General features: G+C 39.5%; 1 protein-coding gene across 4 annotated transcripts in view; it reads right to left on the reverse strand.

The window, feature by feature from the left end:
* Positions 1-486: 486 nt before the first annotated feature.
* The window catches only part of Znf451 (zinc finger protein 451), a 76,873-nt gene continuing 49,440 nt past the window's right edge, over positions 487-27,919 (reverse strand). For 3 of the 4 annotated variants that reach the window (XM_021659787.2, XM_060369823.1, XM_060369824.1), the window contains 9 exons: positions 27,777-27,903; positions 24,892-25,045; positions 24,059-24,206; positions 21,267-22,849; positions 18,083-18,223; positions 16,128-16,258; positions 15,192-15,378; positions 8,434-8,499; positions 487-986 (listed from right to left, as the gene is read on the reverse strand). In XM_021659787.2, coding sequence (XP_021515462.1) covers positions 940-986; positions 8,434-8,499; positions 15,192-15,378; positions 16,128-16,258; positions 18,083-18,223; positions 21,267-22,849; positions 24,059-24,206; positions 24,892-25,045; positions 27,777-27,903 — 2,584 coding nt within the window. In that variant the 3' untranslated portion in view covers positions 487-939. The remainder of the gene's footprint in view (positions 987-8,433; positions 8,500-15,191; positions 15,379-16,127; positions 16,259-18,082; positions 18,224-21,266; positions 22,850-24,058; positions 24,207-24,891; positions 25,046-27,776; positions 27,904-27,919) is intronic. The other variant, XM_060369825.1, reaches the window with a different exon arrangement.

A 27,919-nucleotide genomic window follows, 5' to 3' on the forward strand; every position in this document is an offset into this window, starting at 1 on the left:
AATGGAGCTTCAACTAGTAAGAACTAAGTATGTTATATCAGATGCAACTCAAAGAATAACTAAAATAAAGACAGTCCACATGAAACTGAATCTTTTAAGAGTCAATGATTACTTCTGAGTAGACTAGACCTTTAACATTATTTCTTGAAAAGTATATATATGAAAATTAGAAAACCATTTAAAATGTTTTCATGAATACATAAAAAGACTAATATTAAAATAAGATGAATTCTATGTATATACTTTAATATTCCAAGTCATACAGAAGGCTGAAAGGGATAGAAAGTTTCATTTTAGTTGTTTTGAAGATGTTTTTATTGTAGCTATGTGCAACTCTAGTCAGAGCAAGTAAACAGCTGCGTGATAACACACAGAACCTCGATGGCTTTTCATGTGTGTCTATGATCAGTTTCCACTACCCTCTTCCAATAATCATAAATAACAATCTCAAAGGTATATGATACATTAGGCTCACATAACACAACGTTTCTGAAAAAAACTGGGTCATGGCACCTTTTATTTTTATTTTTCATTCCTAAAAAAATAATATAGAGCAATTTGTACAGTACAAATAAGCTAAAGAAATAATACTACAGGGAAAACAAACAACAATCAAGAGCTTTACACGTTTTTTCCTTTAAAAAAATGATTTTTAACCTAAATACATGAATTCTAAGTTAGCTGGAAAACTGTGACACCATTATTAGAATATTATGTTTCCATTGGCACGTATTTTTTTCCTTTCAATCATTTTTAACCAACAGCAAAAAAAAAAAAAAAAAACAGCAAATACGAGATTCTGAACATAGGAAAGAATTAAACATATTTTTAGATACATTTATCCTAGCAGATTTCTGGTCTCCTTTAGAAAACAAAGTCAAGAGTTCATTTTCCTGAGTCTCTTCAAGGCCACTTGATGTTGTGTGGTAGTATCGTTTATCACATTTCCTCAAGACTTCTTCTAATAGCTTCTTCTAATTCCACATCTGTATTAAAAAAACACAATTTTCAAACAGGGCAGATAACTAATCATGTGCTGTCTGCGACAGGTTTATTCCCATTTCTTTCTAAGAAGCAGAGTCAGAAAGGGCAGACTTGCCATGCAGTGGAGTATTCTAACATAGAGAACCCGAATATGGCCAAGTCAACGTTACACCCACACTTTGTCTGCCATGGGTAAGATACCTCTAGTCAGTGACGGAGAAACTCAGCAGACTTTAGTAGCACTGACATGTTACTTTAACAGCAAACAAATACTGTTTATGTCCTAAACCATTCAAGATGATACATCTCAGAAGTGGGAACAGTGGGCTGGTGGGATGCCTCAGGGGAAAAAGGCACTTGCAACCAAGCCTGATGACCAGAGTTCAACTTCCTGGACCCACATGGCAGAAGGAGAAGCCACTGTCCCAAACTCCTCTGGTCTCCACATGCACACATTCAGTGGCACACAAATACACACTAAAGAAAATGCAACTTTACAGAAATAAGAGTCCAGGTAGGGTGGCATACACCTTTAATACCAGCACTTGATAAGGAGAAACAGGTGGAGCTCTGTGAGACCAGCAGCAAGGGATATGACAGTGAGATGCCCCTCATCTGGTGATGGGGGTGGGGCACACAATGACAAAGAAAGAGCCTGTAAAAATAGGGCTATGGAGGACCAGCGTGGTCTACAAGGCTCAGGCTACAGTGAAATTTTGTCTCAAAAAACAAAAGAAAAGGAAGCAGGGGTGGAGAGGAAGGGGATTAAGGGAGATAATGAGGCAAAGAGGGAAGACAGAAACAGCAAGGTAACACTATGAAATGATTATGAAATTTACTTTCTGTCAATTATACTTCAATAAAGCTCAGGGGAAATTAGCTTAGTTTTGGAATACCATAGCACTTCAAAGGATAGAACAGTAGGATGACCAGAGCTTGAAATTTGAGATCAACCTGAATAGTACAGTGCAGTCCTGTCAAAAACAAACCAACAGGGTGGAGAGATGGCTCTGTGGTTAGGAGTTCTTGTTGCTCTTTCAGAGGACCTGATCATGATTCTCAGTAGCAACATGATGGCTCACAACCATCTGTAACTCCAGTTCTAGGGGCTCTGATGCTCTCTTCTGACTTCCAAGAGCATGAGGCATATACGTGGTACATATAGATAAAATAAATTTACAAAACAAAACAAATCAAAAAACTGAGATAGACCACATAGTACCATTCAATGACAAAAAGGCTAATCAAAGTCACAGAGTAGAGGAAAACATTTGCCACATATAAAATTAGTGCCTATGTGGGAGAAAAAAGATCTTTAACCCATAAATTTCAAGTTGACCCTGTAGAAAAAGATATTTGAAAGGGCATCAGGAAAGATGATACTTATCTAGTTAGCAAACATTACTCATTGAGAGGCAGGGGTGACATGCCTAGGAGGCACGAGGCCCTGGGTCTTTATTTAGTACTACAGCACAGTACAAAACAACAAGATAACCACACACACACCAACATGAGACGCTGTCCCCCCACTCCCTCCCAATCACTTTCATGATTACTCAGTAAGGCTGAGAACAACAGAAACAGGACTTGTTATTACAATTAGTAACAACTGACACCACCACACTGGAAAACGATTTAGTATTATGTCAAGTTCAACCTCAGCAAGTCCTGTCCTAGGTACATATTTCCAGAAATAAGAAATACAGACCAAGAATAATGTATGGCACAAGAAAGAATATTGCTGAATCACTTTTGTCAAAATACACAAAGAAATTAAATGTCTATGATGTGATATATATACAAAATATTACACACTTCAAAAATAAACTAAAATAACATAAAATTCAATGATCCTCTAAAGCATTGCTGATTCACTAACCCTAGCCAAGAGTGGTGGCAAAGCCCTGCAAAGCCTTCCAGCATTCAAAAGGCTCAGGCAGAAGATCTTTTATATCTGAGAACAGCCTAGCCTATAGAACGAGACATCATCTCAGCCACTCAAAAGAAACAGCAAAAGTACACACAAACCATCATCTATAATGAGATTACATGAATTAAATTTAGCAACTAAAAAGATGAAACCAGCTGGGCACACATGCTCATGCCTGTATCCCCAGCACTCAGGATGCTGAGGCGGGAGACTTGTCCTGAGTTTGTGGGCATCTTGAGCTATGCAATGATACTTAAGCCAGCCTGGGCTATACAGTCTCTTCCCCACCCCTCCTCTGTTGTTTTCATTTTTCTTTTCTTTTTTTTAATATTAATTACAGTTTATTCACTTTGTACCCCAGCTGTAGCCCCATCCCTCACTGTCTCCCAATCCTACCCTCCTTCCCTCATCTCCTCCCATGCCCCTCTCCAAGTCCACTGACACGGGAGGTCCTCCTCCCCTTCCATCTGACCCTAGCCTATCAGGTCTCATCAGGACTGGCTGCATTGTCTTTCTCTGTGGCCTCGTAAGGCTGCTCCCCTCCTCAGGGGGAGGTAATCAAAGAGACAGCCACTGAGTTCATGTCAGAGACAGGCCCTGTTCCCCTTACTAGGGTACCCACATGAAGACTGAGCTGCCATGGGCTACATCTGTGCAGGGGTTCTAGGTTATCTCCATGCATGGTCCTTGGTTGGAGTATGAGTCTCAGAAAAGACCTCTGGGCCCAGATTTTTTGGTTCTGTTCCTCTCTTTGTGGAGATCCTGTCCTCTCCAGGTCTTTCTATCTTCCCCCTTCTTTCATACGATTCCCTGCACTCTGCCCAAAGTTTGGCTATGAGTCTCAGCATCTGTTTTGATAACCTGCAAGTTAGTCTTTTAGAGGCTCTCTGTGGTAGGCTCCTCTCCTGTTCCCTGTTTTCTCCCTTTTCTAATGTCTGCCCCATTTGCCTTTCTGAGTGAAAATTGATCATCTTACCCAGGGTCCTCCTTCTTGCTTAGCTTCTTTAGGTGTACAGATTTTAGTATGTTTATCCTATAATATGTGTCTAATATCCACTTGTTTTGGTTTTTCAAGATAGGGTTTCTCTGTGTAGCCCTGACTATACTCAACTTACTTTGTAGATCAGGCTGGCCTTGAACTCATAGAGAGCTACCTGCCTCCTGAGTGCTGGGACTAAAGGCGTGTGCTACCATGCCCAGCCAGAGTTTCTTAATATGACTCTTAATAAAATAAAAAATTTAAAAGGCAAGAAGCCAACTATATGGTTCAACTTCCAATATTAGTGAACCAAATCCATCTTAAGTCCTGCAAGGCAGTGGAGAGCCTTGAAAAGGTAGAAACAAGATGGAAGTTGATCCCTGAGAGAAGTGCATTGCACAGGGTTAATTTTACAGCTTTCTGTTTTGCCTTTCTAATCCATATATATGAGACAGCTAGACTCAGGGACTGAAGAGATGGCTCAGCAGTTAAAAGCACTGGCTGCTCTTCCAGAGGAGCCAGGTCTGATTCCCAGCACCTACATGTCCAGTTCCAGGAGAGGTGAAACACTCTTCTAGCCTCCATAGGCACCAGGCATGCACATGGTACACAGAAAGAAATGCAGGCAAAACACTAACACACATAAAACAAAAAAAAATTCACAATTATTAAAAAGATGACTAGACTTCAATCTGATGGTCACACACTTAGTGCCTTGAAGAATCAACAGAAAGGTTTTGGTCTGCCAGAAAAGCTAGAGCTTGTACAATGGGAGCGGAAAGGAAGAACAGCAAAACCAGAAAGCAACAAAAGCAGGATCCTCTGTAGCTAAAAACTCCTAGACAGAGGCAGAGTTCCTAAGGTGAGATGGTTTGGTGGGCATGGTGGGTTTGGGGACTTACCACTTGATGGCCTGAGTTTTGACTCCTGGAGTCCACAGGGTTGGAAAGAACTGATTCCAGCAAGGCATCCTCTGACTACATGCATGCGGTGATGAATTCCCACCCCCAACACACACACACACACACACACACACACACACACACACACACACACACACAGAGTCAGAGCAAACCAACAGGGAAACCTGAAGGACATAAGAAAATATATGTGCTGCTTATGGGATAGGGATAAAGGAAAGATGAAGAAGAGGAGAGCACTGCGGGATCTTTCCTGTCCCTCCTCATTACCCTTACCCTGACTGTAGTAGTCTTAAGTGGGCAGCAGTCTCTGCTCTCAATGTGGGACCCTGGGCCCAGATCTCAGAACGAGCACAGCAGACCTTATAGGTCACTGCTGGTCTCTTTAATCTATGGCTACCAGTCAGTCATCCATTTCCCTAACTTAGCACCCTCTTGAACTACAACAACAACAAAAAGCAAAAAGTAGCATGCGTTGCAGGGATGAGGGCTGGGGAGGGAGGGAGGGGTTGGGGGGGGTCAGGGTGGTGCCATAAGTCGGACAAAATAACCCATCATAGATTGGAGCAAAATACAGGTTTTTGCTCAATCAACATTAAACCCTGGAAGGAGAACTCAGGAAAAGGATCTCTGCAGAGTTAGGACACCCCAAAGTGCCTGGTGTAAGGAATTAGAAAGCCATGCGAGCCTAGACAGGAGGACAGCTTAGAAACCACATGAGGAGATTTCACCACTAACTCAGCTACAGTCCAGACACAAGCTTGTAGGGACTCTAGCACAGAGCAAACTGCAAAGACAGGGAGAGGTGGGCTTTGTTTTAGTTCCTGGATTTAAGGACAATCTGTCAAAACTAGCCAAAAAGACCTCAATAATCACAATAAGGAAAACAGTTCTTCCAAAACTAGTTTATAAAAATTAAGTGACTAACTGCCTAGCCTCTCGATAAGAATACAAGAGGTTGAACTTGATTTCCAGGATTATCACTGTAATATCTCAGTATCATCTCAACAGCAAAAGGGATCTAAAGAAGAAAGTTTGAAGGTAACAGACCTGCCTAGTATTGAACCACCTCTAACGCAGGCACCGGGATCCAGTGTTTGTATGTGTCACTACCAGGTTATGTGTCTTCAGTTCCCCTGATGGAGTACACAAACAGGTTTATAAGATTGCTAACTGGTCTGGATGGTCAGAGTTTGACACCGCTTCACTGAAATAACTATCACAGGAGAAAACAGCTCACTCCTACACAGCAAAAGCCACAAGCAAATTTATCCTGCCTTTTGTCACCATTTGTCAAACATTTACAGTGTTGGGAAAGAGAAGAGTCATAAACAAGCGGATTCCTAAACTTTTCTGAGTTTCTCTCAAGCAGGTTGGGCAAATTATCCAGTAGCAAGAATCTACTAGTGGATCTAATGCACATTTAAGTTCTTACTAATAACTCCATCTATTCAACAACAATCATTTAATGCTCAAACTGCTAGGTTCTGATGAAGGAAAGAAATAAGCATGATCTTAACTTATCAAGGAGCTCTGTCGAGATGAGAATGGTGACAAAACTATTTCAAGTGTACTTGGTATGGTACAGCCACAGCTTTCTACAAAGAGTAGCCATAGCTTTGTCCAAAAACTGGAGAACTTAGCTGTATATGTGGTGTAAGCCTGGAATCTTAGCTGCTAGGGAGGCTGAGGCAAGAGGATTATGAGTTCAAGGCTGCTTAATCAGTACACAAGACCTCATTTCAGCAAAACAAAAACAAAACAAAACCGGAAAAATCAACCAGAAATGACATTCGAGTTACTTATTATATAGTGCAGCAGTTCTCAGCCTGTGGGGTCACAACCCTTTTGGGGGTCAAATGACCCTTTCACAGAGGTCACCTAAGAATACTCAAAAACACAAATATTTACATCATGATTCATAACAGTAGCAAAATTACAGTTGTGAAGTAGCAATGAAAATAATGTTATGGTTTGAGGGTCACCAGAACATGAGGAACTGTATTAAAGGGTTGCAGAGTTAAGGAAGGTTCATAACAACTGGTGTACAGAAAAAAAACAACAACAAAACAGGCGATTAGATGAAAATGGATGGAGATCAGATCCGTTCCTTGGCAGGAACACTATGGGTTAAATACTTACAGAAGGCATCATCAGGAAAGAAACAAATCACACTGTCATTACCCTTTGATTTTCTAGGAAGGGACATCACACTGGCATTTCAAATTAACTACTGAAAAGCTTAGGGATCCTCTTTTGGATTCTGACTTGTTAAGAGTTTTGAGAAGGGATCTCATGTATCCCAGACTAGCTTCCAAATCACTAGATAGCCAAGGATGACCTGAAGTGTCTGACTCTCCCGTCTCTGTTTACCTGGTGACCGACTATGAACATGTGTTGCCGGTCCTGCTCTTCTGTGGCACACTGGGCAAGCACTTTACCAACTGAACTACACCCCACCATGTTATCTGGGACTTTTAACAGTAATTTTTTACCCCAAACTAAGAACGATAGAAGCATTCAACCTCCTAACTATAAAATGCACTGCAAAAATAACAAAATGGGGAAGGTTCTGAAATATAGCCAGTTGCACACAATACAGATTTACCAGGGTAGCCAGAAACTCACAAAACCCAAGAATCCAACATGTGGGGAGTTAAAATTTATAATTTTCCTGGTATTTTCCAGGAATTAGTCATAGGTTTTTAAATAAAGGCTGCAAATTCTGATTTACCACTCAATGGTGTTTATCTTTCAGTAGTCTGCACAAGCATCTTAGCTGGTATCTTTTGTTTAAACTCAACTAAAGTCTCTTCTCTGCCTAACTCATCATTATGCGACTGCTAAGCACACAGTTAGACCTCCAGATCATGTTGGGAAAGCCTGTTGAACAAGCCATTTGGTTCTTATTAGGTTGTAGATTTCTGCCAACTTCATTATACTGTGACTTGGCTATAAGAGAAAAGGTGACAGTTCAAGTTTATTAAAAAGAAAAAAGAAACAATTCTACCGCCAAACTCAAATTTCCAAGCTCCCCCAGCGCACAGCTCCACTATGCTGTTGGCTGATTACATGCACAGGATGTACTTCAATGGGGCCATTTTGTTTGCGTGTTTAGCCACATTTCCTTCCCTACTTCCAAGTCTCCATATTCCTACCTCAGGGCCTACAATGCTGTAATGCAGTGTGAATGAATACCACGATTTTCCTCCTGTTAACAGATACTCTTTCACCTTCATCAGTGCAACCTCTAAGATCTACTCAGTATTTTTCCCTGATCATTACAAAATGTAGTCTATTATGAACAAGTTTTAAAAGATGGTTATACAGAAATAACATAATGCCTAGTCATACAGCCATTTCCCTAGGCCATGGGAGGAAAGAGATTTTCACTGAAGGAGGAGGAAAAGTGTGCTCATAACACTTTATTTGCAAACTAGGTACTGGACTGGATTTGGCCAAATGGCCGCAATGTGCTACTGTGATCTGGCTTCTACAAGTAAGTTTATTCTTAAGTCATCATGCAAGGAAAACATCTTAAAAAGGAATACTGAAGGAAGGCGTAAGAAATGAACGACGACAACAGCACACACTCAAGTGTGGCAAGGAGGAGCTCTTACCCTCTGTGGACCTGAGCTCCTCTACTGGAGTGCTTTTCACACCGGTGCTGTCATCACTGTCACACTCTGTAAGAGATAAATGCAAATACATTTCTGAAAAACTTGTGTCTTACATTTCATATTTGCCTCCAAACTCACAGCAACTCTCCTGCCCCAGGCATGAACCATCACGTGTAGCTGAACAATAATTTTTCAAAGACTTTTCTCATACTGAGCTTATTCCCTAGTGCCCATCACTGGCCCAGCAGGCCTTGCTGTTCATGCTTACCTAGTGATACTAAAAGCTGACGAAGTCTCATATACTCTCAAATCAGAGGCACTCATCTCTACAGAGCAACAAAAAAGCCTTAGCTGACAACGGCAACACATGGCACAAACTTACCCAGTGCCACACAGGCCTTCACAATGAACCTCAAGTTTCTATAAACTGCTATGGTTGACTAGGTATTGAAAAAAAAATCAGTTCGGGTATAATCAAAGACCTTGTTATTTTTTTAGCTAATAACTTTCAATCAAAAATTAAATGAACACACATCAACACATCCACATCCAATTATACATAAGAAGACATACACACAAATATATCATAGAGACTGAATCAAACTCAAAATAATTAAATGTAAGTTTTACTTGCTTCTGCAAAAACATGGAAAAACACTAAAAATTAAAAGGTCACAACTGTCCATGAGTAAAAATTAAATTTTGTATTTCATTATATGCTTTTATCACACAAATTTATTTCGATTTTTTAAGCAAACTGCTTCAACTATTTCAAGTGCTGTCTTAGAGAAACATTTTATTTAGTTTTAAAAACAGAACTCAGCCTATAGAATCTAAACATTAAAACCAAAGAGGAAAAGACCAGGTAAGATAGATTAGCTGCTAAATGTATGTGCCACCAAGCCTGACTACTTGAGTTTGATTCCTAGGACCACCTACAAGAGGAGCGTCAACTCCTGAATGTTGTTGTGACTTCCATGTTATACATTTACATGTATAAACAAATAAATGTAATAAGGTCCATTTTAAAAGAGAATGAAGGGAGAGAAAAAAATAAAACCAATAAACAAAAAACTACAAAAGAATAAAAAAGAAAATATCAACAGGTTTCTGTTCCTACGGAGTCAAGTCTAGATCAGCCGAAAGAGCATGTCTAAACCCACCCCAGCACTTCACCTTTTGGTGGAAGTGCCAAAAATCAGATCTGTCAGTTTGAATCATGTGCGGCATAAATGCCAAGACTTACAACAGGTTCTTTTGCCTTAACCAACCATCCACACAACTAAGAAAATCGTTAACATTCTTCTATTGTTGGTCCTCTGCACAGAATTAACTGTACTATAAAGACTAGGGAAGCAACAAGCAGACCAGCCTCTTGACTTGACTCAAAACTTGTTTACCATAATGCTTGCTCTACCGGTGATGATGCCGCCTCAACTGTCTACATGTTCACAGCACAGGTGAGGTTTTTAATAAACACTTTCTCAAAAACTTAAAATTTTTTATTTTATGTGATTGGTGTTTTGCCTGCAAGTGTGTCTGTGTGAGGATATCAGGTCTCCTGGAACTGGAGTTTCAGACAGTAGTAAGCCACCACATGGGTGCTGGGAATCAAACCCTGAGTCCTTTGAAGAGCAGTCCGTGCTCTTAACCACTGAGCCATCTCTCCTGCCCCTAACTACACTTTATAAGATGGATTTAAAAGTCTGTATAACTTTGATTGTACAGACAAAAGTTATACTCGTGTAACTTGTAACAAGTTGTGTAACAAGTTCAATCTTACTCATTTAAAGCCACAATCAAATGCATACAGCAAAGTCTTAGGTCCATAGAGCAGGCTATTTACAAAGTATCTGGTAGCAATTACCTGTGGCAAAGTCTTTCTCATTGCTCCATTCTCAAGAGAGGACCCTGGTCTCAACACAGAGAAGTAAGGTGGGTGGACAGCCGGCCAGGGTTGCCACTGTACTTCTTAGAGCTGTGGGCTATGTACAAATACATACAATCTGAGGGGCTTGGAAGGTAGCTAAGAAAATAGCTCAACACAGACCTTAGGGCATTTACAACATGGGCTGCTCTCCTTGCCTGTGTTCAGCATCAAGTCATTTTATTTTCTGAGATAACAGAACTCTTATAACTAATTTTTATCTTCTGACAAAAATAAACAAATAAAAACTTATAAACATTGCTCCAAAAAGAAAAAAAATCTGATATATACTTTTATATAAAATGCAGCATCATTGCTGGGTGGTGATGGCGCATGCTTTTAATTCAAGAGGCAAACTCATAGATCTCTATGACTTTAAGGGCAGCCTGGTCTACTGAGTGAGTTCCCAGACAGCCAAGGCTACACAGCTACACAGAGAAACCCTGTCTCAAAAAGCCAAAAAAACCAAAAAGCAGCATTGCTCTACAGCAGAATATATCTCTTCATTCTTAAAGCACATGGCTACAGCCAATAACTTAATATTTCAAGTGAGGGTAAGTGGTGGGTGTGTGGGGAACCTTTACGTCATGGAATATGGCTTGTACCAAAGAAAGTCTAACCCATAGCATACTGATGAAAAGTAGAGGCCACAGGTAAATAATTTAAGCTTTCTAAAGCTCTTTTTCCTTGCCTCTAAAGATTTATAATCCAACAATCTAACTCATAGCATACAAAAGAGGTTGAAAAACATCAGAAGTTATTTAAATGTATCTAAATTCTAAATGTTTAAACAAGTTGACTGTAAAACTATACCTTATTAGTTGTAAAATAGTATACCCTCAATAAAAGCTAGGTTACTGAAAACTTTGGTGACAAGTGTTACGCTCATCTCTGAAACATGAAACTTGCATTAAAGATTTCTGAATAAAATGTAAAAGGTGGGCATATGTGGCACCTCTGTTCAGGATTAGTAGGAAAATTTGACTACAATATGCTACTAAATTCTGTTGTTATTGTTTTAACTATCTGAGCAAAGGTCTCCTTAGTTAGCCTGGGTCAGCCATTAATTTATAGGTCTCTTGTCTCAGTCTCTGAGTTATGGACTCACAGTGTGAACCACTTCAGGCTCCTTGGTGTTTTTAGGAAAGAATGTAACAGAAAATAGAACTGATGAAATTTAAGGCTGCCATGCAAAATGGTCAATTAGGGCAAACTGCTCTCTATTTTCATGTCTCTAAAAGAATTTATGGGTATGGTGGTGCCTGCCTTTAATCCCAACACTCAAGGAGCAGATCGTGTGACTTCCAGGTCAGCCTGGTTTACAAAGTTTGAGTCCAGGACAGCCAAGGCTACACAGAGAAACCCTGTCTCAAAAAACTCGGTAATAATAATAATAATAATAATTTACATACATACTGTATAGAGATAAAAAAATCAGATAAGGCAAAAACTACGATATAACCAAATTAAATTTAAAGGCTCACCTTGCCTGAAAAGTAAATGGTTTTCAAAGACCTAGAAGAAGAAAACTACTGGTAAAGCTACCTGCCCCAGCTCCCTACACCCCCACCAGCAGAAAATTATTTAGGGCCAAGTGACTAGACATGAATATATGGAACCAGCAATTCCAAATATCTCTATTTTTACTGAGCTAAATATTTTCTGAAAACTTTCCAATTAGCTGAAGAACTAACAACAGCCCAACTCTCCAAGTATTTGTGCCACTATTCAAATGTTGTTTCTGATTATGCAAAAACTCTGATCTAATAAATACCATGTTCGACCTTGACGATGTCAAGTTTCCAAAAAGTTAGAAAGAATGAGAGTCAGATTTCTATTGTGAGAGAATGTCCCGCTACGCTCCCTACAGAATAAGCCTCCACGGGGCTAGAGGGGGCACTGATTGCGCTAACTGCTTCAAGGCCCAGCAACCGCGGCAGAAGACAAAAGCACTTCTGTAAAAGTGAGTTCTGCTCGCTGGCTAGTGCCTCATACAGGGACAAATCTGAAATGCTCATGTAGTACTGTGCATTCACATTTGAGAAAGCTCAACAGATCCTCAAATTCTCAAAGTTCTACTGAATCACCCCTATCCCCAAAACTATAGCCTTAAGAAAAAGGCCAGGGCTGGAGAGATGGCTCAGTGGTTAAGAGCACTGCCTGCTCTTCCAAAGGACCCGGGTTCAATTCCCAGCACCCATGTGGCAGCTCACGTCTGTAACACCAATTCCAAGGGATCTGACACCTTCACACTAATGACATAAAATTAAATTGAAAGAAAGAAGAAAAGGGAAGGAAGGAAGAAAGAAAAAGGCCATGAAATCCACAGACAGGAACACCCCTCCTACAACAGCTATTACTGCTAACAGCTCCTCAGGCATGGGTAGGACTGCATGCCCACCTCCCCTTCCCAGGCTGGGGCTTTGGTCTGGCTTGAGCTTGTATAGGCGCTGTGCATCTGTCACACAGCAACTGAGAGTTCATAACTGCAGCTGCCCTGTTTCACCTGGAAGACAGTTTCTTTACAGTTATCCATCATCTCTCACTCTGACTCTTTCTGCTCCCTCTTCTGTAATGATCCCTTTTATTACTTTAAAAACACAGTAGCTAGGAATATCTGCCTTTTATGGCAGGACTAATAAAAAAATATTTTATTAGATGCTCGATTTTCTGAGCATCTAACGTGCTTTATATACTGTTAGATATATTTATAAAAATCACCAATTATTATAACCTTCAGAAAAAAAATGCTGAGTAACCTTTCTCAGCTCACTCAGCTGGGAAGCCACAAAGTTAGCCTTCAATCAAAGCTACGCCCTTCCTTCTGTGGGCACAGTTTTTGCATTTCACTAAGTTTCTCTCTCTCTCAAAGCAGTGAGTTCCAGTGACTTCTGAGATCAAGCGATGAGGAAAAGGACCATCGAAAGTATGTGAGCATTCATGAGACACGCTCATCAACCTTTCTTACCCAACCCACTGCATACACCAAACAACAGCAACACAGACAGATCTACAACAGGTCTCCCATCCTAAATCCTACAAGAAACAGTCACAAACTACAGCATGAGAGAAAAAACAAAAAGCAAAAAAACAAAAACAAACAAACAAACAAACAAACAAAAAACCAGGATGTTGACCTAGTGTGACACAGACAAAAATGCAGGTTGCTGAGGATAGGGGTAATGACAAAAAGGAACAGCGTTTTTTGTTTTGATTTGGTTTTGTTTTTAAAAGAAGCCCCAGATAGGAAAATTAAGTGAATAAAAGTCACAGACTAGGAAGATAATATTGAGAACTACAGCACAGTATAAATACGACAAAGTTCACTTTCCTTTATAACGGTCTATCAATACTGTGACTTTTTGTGTACACATCAGCCAAAGGTGGCTGTGACCTCCCAAGTCTCGTTGGCTCAGCCTCAGGAGTAGACCACAGCCATGAATCACCACACTCAGCTTCATCACTATTTCAAAAAGTACAGCTGAGTGCTACGCACAGTGGCACAGACCTTCAGTCCCTGCACTTCGCAGGTGGAGGCAAGAGATCTGGAGCTCAAAGCCAACTAGGGACATGAGAGACCACCTTAAAAATCAAAACTAAAAAAAAGGGTTAAATAAAACCATAATTTGCACAATCATTTGATCCACTGTAACTGCTGATTAGAGTAACAATCTTCATTATGAATTTTCACTAAAAATATAGTTTCAAAATGATTACAGGAATACAGAGGCAAAGTTAGAAAATGCTAAGCCATACAATAACACTACCAAGAAATAGCCAGTTTTCTTTCATTTAGGCCTTCACCAGAAACTTCAAATCTTTTTTCTTTTTTTATTTGAGACAAGTCTCATATATCTCATTATTAAGGCCATTTGGGGATTAATTTTAGAAACTCTGTAACCCAAACCCAAGCTGTCCTGGACTCATAGCTATCCTCCTGCTTTAGTCTCTAAACTACTGGAAACACAGTGTGAATCACCACAGCTGTCTATTAAAACATTTAAATACTACTCCTGTGTTCTCTTCTTTCATAATTTGTCAGAAATTAGGAAAAACAAAACTTAAAAATTCGTATAACTACTTTAAGATACTGTGCGGTGAAATGGAACCTCAGTGTTCTTAACCATGGACAAACTCGCGAAGGTGGATGGAAAACTGCCAGCCATAGCAATGAAGGAGGAGGAGCCTCTCCTCCCAAGGACCTAGACTCGCCAGCATTCAGTGGGCCATGCTCGGCTTTTCGCGTTCTTCTAGGTATTGCTGTGTTTTTGACCTCTGGCTTGAACATCTTGCTCTCTAGCAACGCTGGGTGCACTCAGGGGGCAGACTAGGCTCTGCCTGCTAAACGCCTGAAGATCAATTTGCGACTTAAACAACAAAGAGCTGAGTTCAAGCTTTGAGACATTAATACATATCTTATACATGTGGATATTGATATTCTCTAATAGAATTCGTAAAAGCTGTGGGAAATTACAGTAAATTACCTTCATTCTGAAATACTAAAGTGAAAGCAATAATGCCAGGCATGATGGCATAGGCCTATAAATTCAGCACTTGGGAGGAAGAGACAGACGGATTAGGAATTCAAGGCTAGCCTCTCTTACATCAGCCTTTCCCAGAGAGAAGTTCCAGGCTAGCCTGGGCTACAGGAGATCCTGCTCAAACAAACAAGAATGCTCAGTATATAAGAAAGGAAAATAGGATAGGTGGATGAAAGCACAAAGGCTTAGGAAGCAGACAACAGTTCACTGGCAGACAGCAGTTTATTGGTTTTCTCAGCAGTGAAATCTCTTCCTCTTTGGTGGTCTGCACTGTGACGGCAGCTGCATACCTTTGGTAGTATCAGATATGCTATTTAACAAGGCACACATCATGTCTCCCTCTAAATGGTGAGGGTTTAGTATATGAGCTGGCCTCTGAGTCTTCTTAAATTGATTCTCTAGCTCCAGAAAACCTTGATCTCCCGAGAGGATGGTGAAAGGAATTTGCTTGGGCAGTTGTTCATCTAGACGGCCAGCCTAAGTTGGAATAAATGGCATAGGTTGTTAAAAATCTGCAAGTTTCAAATCAAGTAACACCTATTTCACAATGAGCAAATATCTATGAAAGTGAAACATATCTATGTTTCAGCCAAATGACAAGTACAAAGGAGGAACCTGTATGACAGGGGGACCTAAAAGGCCACCTAACTCAAGGAAAAGGCAAATAAACCCCCAGAGGGAAAACATACAGAAAGTTAATTGTACAGAAGGTTAATTGACTCAAAGGAAGAAGGAATCTCTTAAGGCTGATGAGCAAGTGACACATTTGCAAAAGCAGTCATTCATATTATCTGATGACAGTAAAAAGTCCAAGCAGAGGACTTAGTATGAGGTGAGCCCTGGCTCAGTAGCTTTGCTGGGTGACTGGCAGAGGCCAATGCAAATGCAAATGCCATCTGGTGCAACAGTGATTCATACAGCGCCTCTCAGCTTCAGATATTAAAATGTGAAAGTATATTAGTACACAGCAAGTACAGAATCGTCTTGAATAATTTCATAAAGAACTAAAAGTCTCTCTATAGAGTTGAAGATCTACTAGAGGAATGACACAAACAGTAAATACGTGTGTGGTGGGTCCTCGCCAGACCATCCAGCAGAAAGGAGACCCTGATGAAGAAAGTTTTATATAAACTCAGCACTGAATAATGATCTGTGCTGTCATTGCAGAAAAAAAATACAAATGGATCCTAGATTAACATCAGGTTTTTAATAAAACACCTACTTACATGCATACATATAGCAAAATCAGCAGCATCTTTTCTTTTACTACAGCGAGGATGAAGAAAGAAGCATCCAATCCTGTTCAAGTAATTATAGACCTTACAGCTGACTGGAGGCTTCCAATTTGTGTTTCCTCCTATTAATTTTAGAAAAAATACAAATGATAATCAAGTAGGCAGAGACAATACTGATAACTTTATTGACGTAAAATATAACCTACATTTTTCTTCTTGAAAGTACTAAATTACAATGTGAGAACTGGTCTGAAGACATAACCGAGTATTAGAGTGTATACCTAGAATGCACAAAGCCTTGAGTCTGACCTTCAGCACCATGTAAAACAAGGTCGTGCACACTCATGAGGGTGGAGCCTCAGCTACAGAGCAGGTTTGAGGTCAGCCTGAAGCTGCATGAGATGCTGTCTCAGCCCCATTAGTGGCATCACCACCTTGTCGCTTTACAACCGTGGGAATGGAGACTGACTTCCTTTTATCTGCCTACACAAGTAAAAGTTGATGGGGTGACGGCTGGAGAGATATCTCCATGGCTAAGAGCATTGGTTGCTCTTCCAGAGGACTGAGGTTCTTCGAGTCCCAGCACCCACAGGTAGCTCACAAATGTCTGTAACTCTAGTTCCAGGGAATCTGACACCCTCTTTTGTTCTCCATGAGAACTATCAAGTGGTGTGCAGACATATAAATAAGCCTAACACCCATACACATAAAAAATAACTTTTCTTGAAAGTTCATATGGATAGAGAGCACAGTAAAAAAACAAAACAATGTTAACATTCTTCAGATGGTATCATCGTACACAAATTCAAATTTTGGTGGGTTTTACAAATTATGCCAAAGTCAGTAGATGAGAAACAATGTGTAAGCATTTACAGTATTTCTGTTTATACTCATAGATTAGTGCTGCTCTTACTCTCTCCATCTTCCTCAGACAGGCTTCTTTTGTGTAAGCAAAAGTTAAATCAAGAGATTCTTGACTAGTCAAAATGCTGAGATAACAGACAGGACCGCTGAATGCTCAACCCTTACTCCTCCCACACCCAGGAAACACAATGAAAGCGGGACAGAAAGAACAGAAGAGGCAGTGGGTAGAGGACTGCCTTCTGGAATGGCTCGGCCACCACAACTGAGAACTCACAGCTGTGATAACCTGCACAGTGCAGGCTCGTCAACATTCCAAAATTAACTGTTGAAGGAGTTCATGGTTGCTGGAGGCAGTCACTGGCTTTCGTAGTATAGCCACTGTTAAACTGATCATGCTCCACTAAGTAACCTCCCACCCATACTTATGTCAGCAAAAACCACAGACATGAGAATAGCAAGAGCACACTTTTCAAAGAAGGGGTTCAGTGGGAGTAGAAGTGAAATATGAGATGGAAATGAGGGTGAAAATGACTACATACACACACACAAGAATTTTAAAAATTAAAAAGTATAGCAATCAGCAGAACTAGACTTAATAAAACACTGGACTAGCTAATTTATCCAAATTAATGTCTCTGTCTTTAATGGCAATCCTTACCTTTGTAAGTTATTGCCTCTGAAAATGAACAATAATAGATACTACACTAAACTTTAGTAAATCAAAGAATTCTTTCAAAAAAAAAAATTCTTTCCCATCAGTCTGACCAGTGGTTTATAGAAGTACTTAGTGAAGTGATTTCTCATAAATAGCAACAACAACAGGAAAATCTAGGGCCAGCCATCCAGACAGCTCAGTGGGTAAAGGTGCTTGCCACCAAGACTGACGACCTAAGAATGATCCTTGGAACCCACATTAATATAGGAAGAGAACTGTGCTCCCACAAATTGTCTTCTGACCTGTATAAGTAAAATAAATGTAAACAAGTAATACACAGCAATAATACTCAAGCAATGCTTTCATACTCTACACAGGAAGCTCAAAGCAGAAGAGGTACCTCTAATGCTTTCCTTCTTAACCATACCTTGAAAGCCCCAAATAAACGTTCCTTGATTAAGATGTCCAGGTAGATGACCAAAAAAGTTCGACCAGTTATCAAAATCTACAAAGACTATATGAGTCATGGTTCGCAGGTAGTCCACATCTGGAAGCTCAACTTCCTCCTCTAAGAACGACAAAACATTAACACGAATTCAGTAAGAATCGTTCATAAATTTCCCAATTCCTCAAGTCTAATGTTAATTGTTCTTATTATTCACCTCTACTGACCTTTTCAAGAAAAGGTTTTTGGTTTTTCGAGATGGGTTTTCTCTGTGTAACAGCCCTGCCTGTCCTGATTTTGTTCTGTAGACCAGGCTGGCCTGGAACTCACAAGAGATCCACCTGCCTCTGTCTCCCTAAGTGCTGGGATTACAGATGTGTGCCACCATGGCTGGCTTTACATAGCAGTTTACACTTAAACCAGGTAATATTTAGGACAGTTCATACTTGATCATATCCTTCTTAATCTATCTTCCCTTGACTGTAAGGCCTTTCTTTATGTTTTCGTTTTGATTTGAGACAGGATCTTACTTAGCCCAGAATAGACTCAAACTCACTATGGTAACAAGGTTGGACTTGGACTTTGGTTGTTCTGCTTTCATGCTCCAAGTGCTAAGACTACATCATGTACTACCACAACTGGCTAAGGCTTCTTTTCAAAGAGTCATTTGTGTTAGAAATTCAAATTTTAAGACTAAGTAGAATTTCACTATCCACAAATATTCAGTGTGTATGAAAAGATTCTTGAACTTACATCAACAACCACACAAAATGACCTAGTAGAATAACAATGCAGAGTAGCTACAGCCAAATGAGCTCCTAATATTCTAACTAGGAAGGCTCAAAGGAACATGCAAAATGAATACAGCAAAATAATTTGCTTTTCTTAATCTAGATTGATTTATTAGTAGCACTCTGGTTTGAGGATTAAACACCCAAAAGAGCATTACTGAGGTAAATTCAGAGTCTGACCCCACAGGTGGCAACAGAAGTTAATACCTAGTTCCTGGTTCTCTCAGATTCTCCTTTCATCCCATCCTTCACTTCTTACCCTAACCCCCTTTTCAAGCTATCCCACCATGGCAACACCTTAGAGCTTCCAATGGTCTTCATGCAATCCTCGGAATATTTTTAAAGGAGAAGTTTCTACTAAGACTAACAGAGGCCCTTCAATGTATTACTACTGTCCTCTCCTACTTACAAGCCAGGTCACATCTCTGTGTTTCAGAAATTAGATTTAGATGCTACGGTTATCTTCTGTCAAACCCAAACAAACATACACTGCCTAAAAGCAATGAGAAGAACAAAAGAAAGCACAAGAGAACATCAAATGGTACGGATACCATTTTACTCTTTTGGAACTAGAATTAATTAGACCATGAAGGATTTAATGCTTCTTTTACTGAAAACCCAGAACGAAACATCAAGACCTACGTGTACTAGAGCAAACCTGTGAAAAGTCAATGGTCTACCGCTAGGTGTGGTGGTATACACCTACAGTGAGATAGTACGGAGGCTGAGACAGGGAGGGTCGCTGAGCCGAGAGTATGAGAAACAGTCTGAATAACAGTGTGGGACATCACTGTCAAAAACTAAGTCAACGATGAGTAATGAAAGTGTAACTGGAGTCCCAGTTTGCCACCCTCAGCTGCTGGGCCTACTCACATGCTGCCAGCTACTTGCGAGCCTAGGCCACCTCTTGGCCAAAGTGGCTGTGTGTCCCCAGGAGGGGCTGAGGCAAGGTGCTCTAACCTAGATAAATGTCTTGTCCAGTGAGTTCTGCAGCAGGGCAAACTAAGGTGCTTCTTTGTTCCTAGCTGATACCGGGAGACTCTACGAATGGGCCCACTGCAGAGGGCTTTGCAGGCCCCTTCTTCTCTCACTACAGAGGCCTTAGACCAGGTGGACAGGCTGTGACAAATGTTGAAAGCTACTACTTGAAATATTGCTAACGTGCTACTTTACAAATAAACATTTAAAAAATAAACATGAACCATAGAAATTTTATTCTAGCAGCCAAAAATTTGTTTCTATGCTAACTTTTACAGTTCACCAAGCTAATATTTAAGTTATAGACTTAAATATTATTAAATATTATTGTATCTAGCTCAAAATAATTAAACTTTTAAATAAATGACTCATTCTGTACACTTAATTCAATCATACGGATAGAAAGGTCAAAGGAAGTATAAAGGAAGGAGTTCACCTCTCAACTCTCCATGCTCTCATTTCTAGCTACTACTTTTAGCTCTACTTCTAGTCACCATTTTAGTTATTTATTACAAAGTTCTGTTACAAAGTAACCTTCAATTACACTTATGATTTCTCATATTTAAATAAAAAGGGCACACCGAGCATAATAGGGCATGAGTGTAATGGTGGCACTCAGGAGGCAGAAGAGTTGGCAACAATTCCTAAATCATCCAACCACACAGCAAGGTCCAGGGCATCTGAGGCTAGTGTGTGAGAACTGGTCTTAAAACACAAAGCCAAAGTAAATAAAAATTTAAGTTTCTTAATAATTAATTTTTAATCTATGTGCATCGGTATTTTGCCTGCATATATGTTTGTGTGAAGGTGTTGGGTCCCCTGAAACTTGGAGCTGCCAAGTGAGTGCTGAGAATTGGAACAGGATCCTCTGGAAGGGCAGTCAGTGTTCCTAACCACTGAGCTATCACTCCAGCCCCATTTTTTTTTTTAATTAAAAAAAAACAAACAAATATGAACAAGGTCAAAGAAATATGAAAGAAATTCATCTAGGGCTGGTGATGTAGCACAGTGATATAGCAATTGCTTAGCATGTATAATGTTAAGCACAACACACAAAGACTCACATATACACACACACACTTCACACACAAAGGGAAGAACATTTTGCTTTTAAATGAACTTTCATTTTTTAAGAAAAATACGATTTTAAGGTTCAGAACGACCAAATCTTTTAGAAAGAGTAGCGCCATTTCTTAAAACTCTCACTTCTTTCTTAAGCAAAAAAGATCTACTGTGCTATTTCAAGAGAACATAAGCACAACTCCCTGAAAGGCACACTGGCTGCAGTCATCAACAGACCCTCTGACTGCGTGTCACTCAGCTTTTACAGTGGGCGCTCATACCAGTGAGTACCCAGTGTGAGTGTGTGAAACCTGCCCCAGTCTGGAAACCCATACCTATATTCTGGCAGCTTATGTCATGCTCGGCTCCTTTCTCCGCATCCGAATGTTTCTGGTAGTTAGTCTGTTTCAGTTTTTTCTCGGTGTGTGAGACACCGACAGCAAACTTGGATGTGCTTCCTCTGTCAGACCCACCGGGAGTCGCACTGGGTCTCTGGAAGGCCCCATGCTTTTTGTGGAAGTGCTGCTGAGCACTCTCGGTGTCATGGAACGCCTTGGTGCAGGTGCCACACATGATCACATGCTGCGGTTCCTCACCACTTTCTTCTCTACTGTGCACCTGGTAGACGTGAGCATTAATGTCGGCTAAATTCTGTGCTGTCGCTAAACATGAACTGCAGCGAAACCACAGTTTACCTTTTTCTAGCATGATTTGAAGACATCTATCGTAATCTTCCTTTCTGTTGACTTTACAGACGTAACTCTCATGACAACCACAGCTTAACAAATTACTGGTCTCTATTATTTTAAAATCATCCTCAGTTTTAATGGAGGTTTTAGTTTTTTCTGATACAAACACGTAATCCATGCTGTGGTGCTCCTTGTAATGACTCAGAAATGCTTCTTCCTTGTTAAAAGTAAGATCACAAAGCCCACAGAAGTACTTAATCTTGATGTCATTGTCATGCTCGTCTTGGCAGTGTCGGTACAACGTTTCTATCTTATGAAATGTCTTCCTGCAATGGGTGCAGCTGTATCTATGAAACTGGTGGCTTGTCAGGGACATGCAGTGTTGCTTTACACATTCCTGGGAGTCAAACATCTCTTCACAAATTCGGCACTGCCACCTGCCCCTTGGTGGACTGTTTGTCAGGCAATGGTCCGCAGTAATGGGTGAAGGTGGTTTGTTTGTGCTCAAATGACTCACCACAGAAGAGGATGGCGAGGCCTTGTCTTCTACTTCATCCATCTCATAAAAATATCTATGCCCATTATGAAGCTCAGTAACGTGTGCCATGATGGCATCTTTCTTTACTAACTCCTTTTTGCATGTCCGACACCAAAATAGAAAGTTATTTAAATGTGCCCCTCCATGAAACCGGCTCATATGCAAACGCATGACTCCTGAATCTTCACAAACCTTTCCACAGACTACACACTTGTAACACATTGTATTTGCTGAGAAGACATGCTTTTCCACTGCATCTTCACTTGGAAAGCGCCGACTGCATTCACAGAACCAGGCTGTAACTGTTGAACTCTGTCTCTGCACACATGTACCTCCTCCACGGCTTTCCACTCCGAAATTCATCTTCTTTTTTGGAATGACACAATCCTCTGCGCTGGACTCTTTAACAGACATAATTCGTTTAAGTGATGAAATTTTTGGTTGACTGAATAAATGCAAATCACAAGGAGTTTTACTCCCTTCACTGGTGTGGCAATAAAGCAAGACTGCCTCTTCCACTGAGTTAGCAAGAGTAATTTTGTGTCCTGAATTTTTGTGACTTTGGGTGCTGGTTTCATCCACAAAGACCTGGTTGCAATCTGAACAATAACCTCTTACTATGAATTCTTCTGCAACCTGAGTAATGCTTTTCTCAGCTATAGCTACAGGTCCAGCATTTTGACAACGAACCCTAATTTGGATTTAAAAAAAAAAAGTGTAAGTTTTCTGTTTTATGTGACAAGAATTTGAAAATAACAATACAAATAAGCATTAAAAGATACTTTTTCAATAATGCAGTTACTCTACCATCTTAAAATACTTTTATATTGCTTCTATTTTATCTTTATAATCCATATACAAGGGGTTAAAAGTAAAATCAGAAGATTAAAAACATTAAGGCAAACTTTAGAAAATCTCAGTATCAAATTCACGGTAACAGACCGTGAAACAAATTAGATTCACAAGGTCATTAAGATAAGTGAATAAATACTGTAAAATTCTAAACAATATTCCACTTTTTGATGTTGTTGTTTTTTTCTGGTTTCATTGTGGGTTTTTGTTCATTTGTTTGTTTGAGACAGGATTTCTCTGTGTAGCCTTGGCTCTCCTGGACTCACTTTGTAGACCAGGTTGGCCTCAAACTCAAGAGAATCCACCTGCTTTTGCCTCTGCCTCTATGCTGGGATTATAGACATGCACCACCACTCCTGGCTCATTATAGGTTTTTTAAATGATTAATTTACTTAACTCTATTTATTTATTTAACATGTATGGGTGTTCTGTCTACATTATCTGATTACTTGTGTGCCTGGTGTTCTCAGAGGCATGTGACCCCTGTGAATGTAGTTACAGACAACTGTGAAGTGCCATGTGGGTGCTGGGCTTTCTGGGCTTTATAATATATAGTATATAATAATAATAATCATCATCATCATCATCATCATCATCCCTAAGGCCATCTCTCCAGCCTTGTTTTTGTTTTGTTCCCCCTTTGAATAGAATTTCACCATGTAACCAAGGCTGGCTTGAATTTGTGATCCTTCTTCCTCAGCCTCCCAGTGCTCAGCACCATAGCTCCCAGCACTATTTGTTAAGAATTGATTAACTATGTCAGGAATATGGTATCCACACTTGCTTTTCTGCTAAGGACCAAGACTCATTAAGAATTTGGAAGGGGTAAGCTGGGCCGTCCGGGAATGCTGACTCACGTGTGAGAACCCCTGGCCTTTTACGCTTCCCACCACCCTTCTCCCCGCACCTCTCATTTCTCTCCTTATGCCAGATCTGTGCATCCTTGTTTTAAAGGAAAGACACGGGATAGCAAACACCTGCTGAAGCCTTCCACTACTGAAGAACTCAGCAGGACCTCCGTACAGCGTAAGACTAGACCTGTACAAACCTGAAATGGGCAGTGAGCTCCATGTGGGAACGCAGAGTCTGGTGGCAGGCCACGCACTTAACTTGAAATGGAACATCTTTACACAGAGAAACCAAAAGTTTCTTTGCAAAAGATGGAAATGAGATTGGATGTGCTGTTCCCTTATCATCTGAAAGACAAATAAACTATAAATTACAAAGTAATTTGAACAGATAGTAACAGCCTTTTTCTTCTTTCCCTTTCTGTATATCAGTTATGTAAAAGACAGTTATGTAGTAAAAATGTATGGGAGACAGCCTGGCCTACAAAGTGAGTCCAGGCAGCCAGAGCTACACAAAGAAACCTTGTCTAGGAAAAAAAAAAAAAAAAAAAAAACCCAAAATGTAAGAGAGACCTTTTCGACTTACATACAAAGAGTGCCTTATACTCATTAAAAGGAGTCTTAAATACAGAGGAAGATCCAATTTCCCAGACCCCCAAGGTGTAACAAAACCACTGTCCCGAATATGTGCTTTCTTCCCAATTTTCTCTTCATCCCTCAAATAGGTAAGACATAGCTGGGTAGTGGTGGCACATGCCTTTAATCCCAGCACTCAGGAGGAAGAGGCGGACAGATCATTGTGAGTTTGAGGCTAGACAGGGCTACAAAGTAATACCCTGTCTAAGAAAAAGGAGGAGGGGGTTAAAACATACAGATACAGATATTTTTGAAAAATTAGAATTTAAAGAAAACATTTCATTTTTATGTTTCTAAACTGATTAAGCATAGCTAACGCAGAAAAATATTCTGAAAGGTATAAATGTGCAAAGATGCAATTCATTTAAATAATTTTAGCAGTAATATATTAACATACCACCCAGTTTAAAACTCTGATGGAAATGATTCTTTGAAGACATATGCTTCAAACACTCATTCTTGGTGCTAAACAGAAGAAAGCAATGAGGACAAGCAAAACATTGAATAATCTGAGGAAGAAGGCTTTTGCTATGTCCATCAGCTGCAGCTACCTAAAATAAAAGGGAAAACTACATCATAACTAAAATCAACATATAAATTAACACAGTAAAAAAAGTAACTTTAAAATTTCCAATTTATTACTTGGAAAATTTCATACCAACATTACAACTAAAATCAATATTCAATAAATTTTTTAAAATTCACTTTAAAACTTCTAATTTTATTTACTTGGAAAATTTCATACCAATTTTTGACTTTTCTGAGGATGAATTATGTAACTTTTACCATAAGCAAGACACTACAGGTAAAATTTAACTTTACCCTCAAATTCAATTACAGACATCTTTCTTTTACATTAAAGGATATTTATTTCCTAAATATTTATCATTTCTGATATATGGTCACTTTCTAATGTTTGTTTATCCTCTGTACCCTGGATTTACTTAACTGATGACTATCAATACATATTCCTCATTAACCTTCTTTGTTTAATTATTTACAAATATACAGAGAAATTTATAAATGAAAATGTTACTGCTTTATCAAATGCTATCATATATTTTTATTAGCTCTTTCATTCCATAATAAATAATAGCAATTTCCAAAAATCTATTGGTATCACTTGAATCCATACTTCTTACTGGCTGCAGACAGTCAATGGTGAAGATCCATTCTGATTTAGTCAACCATTCATTCTAATTTTCAGTGGTTTGAGTGAGTTCACTCCACCACACACTATAAATAATGATATAAAAACCCTTACAAATATGCCCCTATTTGTTCTCACTATTATTTGGAGTAGCTCTAAATAGCAAGAAGGCATGTATATTTGAATACTGAAAGGTACTATATGATTGCTTTTCAAAAAGTCTCTATCAATGAATGTATCCCCTAGCACTGAATAAACCTGGCAACAATAGGGAATAGGGACCTTTTTTATTTTTCTCAATCAAGCAAGTTTATACCATTACTGTTTTAATTTGCATTCCCTGCCTACAATTAAGTTTGAACATTTAATCACACATTTCCTGGGTAATCTGGATGTTGTTCCAAGAACTTCTCACTCATATCCTTTAGAATTGTTTTCAGTTGATTAAAAAAAAAAAAAGAAAGATTTATTTATTTATTATTTTAAGTGTTCTGCCTACATGTGTGCCTGTATACCAGAAGAGGGCACCAAATCTCACTATAGATGGTTATGAACCACCATGTAGTTACTGGGAATTGACCTTTGGGAGAATAGTCAGTGCTCTTAACTCTGAGCCATCTCTCCAGCTTTATTTTCTCCTTCCTTAACAGTACTTTATTACTGGAATTACTTCCTTTACTCATTCTTTATTGTGGAACTATTTCCCCAAACATATATTAATGTTTAAAGTTTAAGTTTTAAAAGTCAAGAGTTTTGTTTTCTGAGACAGAGTCCCATACATTGCTTATCTCAAACTCCAGGGACTCAAGAAATTTTCTTGCTTTAGTCTCCCAAAACTGATGGAGAGCACACAGGAAAGCACTACCATGCCTGCCTAACCAGGTTTTGTAGCATCTAAGTTTCCAAACTGATTTAGAGGCCCCTCTACCCTAAAATTAAATTAAAAATTGTATGTTTGCATGAATAGGTATGTGTGCTTGCTGTAAATTTAGCTTCCTATTGATCATCCTTAAAGTAATAATCTTAAATATGTTCTTAAATGTGCTACTGGTAGAACCAGGAACTTAACAAGTGTATAGTGCTTACAAGACACAAAAGGATAGGAAATTCACATCTATACTGAGAGCATGTCAAGACCACACTAGGGTTCTGAACAGGTTTAGATGAACCATCCTTATAGCCCCATGAGGCATCATTTTCACTTTTTCAGTTATCACACTGCTACCACCATCTCATAAACAAGTTCATAAGCAGATCCAAAATAAAAACTGTTAAAAGGATTTGCTCAAGACAATCAAAGTGAAATTCAAATCAAAGTGAAATTTTATTATACTGTATCTACTACAAAAGAATGGCATACTTGCAGAAACATCTGAAAACTGGAAGGAGTAGGAACTAGTCTACCCAGTAAGTTAAGCTGGAAAATGTCCCTTTTATTGTATTTCTGGTACATTAAAATAGCATACCATATAAGGAAGCACTACGGCTCACTGGGTAAAGGTGCTTTGCCATACAAATCATGAGGCACACGTTTGAGCTCTGGAAGCCACGTAAAGTTGAAAGGAGAGAACCAATCGAATTTGAGGGCTAGAAAAACTGCTCAGTGGATAAGAGAATGCATTGCTCTTGCAGAGAACCCAAGTTCATTCCCAGAACCAACACTGAGCAGCTCACAACCACCTGTAGCTCTAGCTCTAAGGATCCAACAGCTTCTTTTTCCTGAATTCTGTGAGCACGTGCACAAATATGAATGGTGTGTGTGCACGCATGAGTGTGTGTGTGTGTGTGTGTGTGTGTGCGTGTGTGTGCGCGCGCACGCAGATACTCAAAAAAAGTTTTTAAAGAGTAACATGTAACTTCGTGTCATGTGATCAAAATCATAGAGCATGTTGAGTAAGGTAATTTCAAATATCAATACCATAGAAGAGTTTATCTCTAGGAGTGCTGGAGTTTAGCTATTAAGTGTCCACAATAACTTAAGTGCTCCAAGTCATTTTATTTTTCAATATTCAAAGTTTTTACCCTTATGTGCACCATTAGTGATTGCAAGATTATGAGCAACATGGAAAAAAAACTATACCAACTCCGTGGTCATCTAGACAAAGAGTATCTACTCATAGTACATGCTTTACCTTAGCAAGAAGGTGATCTCTATACTGCTGTTGAGTAACAAAATGTTCATAGCATACCACACATGCAAAGGAATTGGTGAGAGCTCCACGTAATGTAATTGTTGGATCACATGGGGAGTGATCAAACCTACACAATCAAGGGA

The sequence above is a fragment of the Meriones unguiculatus genome, chromosome 16, assembly GCF_030254825.1.
Source record: "Meriones unguiculatus strain TT.TT164.6M chromosome 16, Bangor_MerUng_6.1, whole genome shotgun sequence".
Classification (NCBI taxonomy): Eukaryota; Metazoa; Chordata; class Mammalia; order Rodentia; family Muridae; genus Meriones; species Meriones unguiculatus.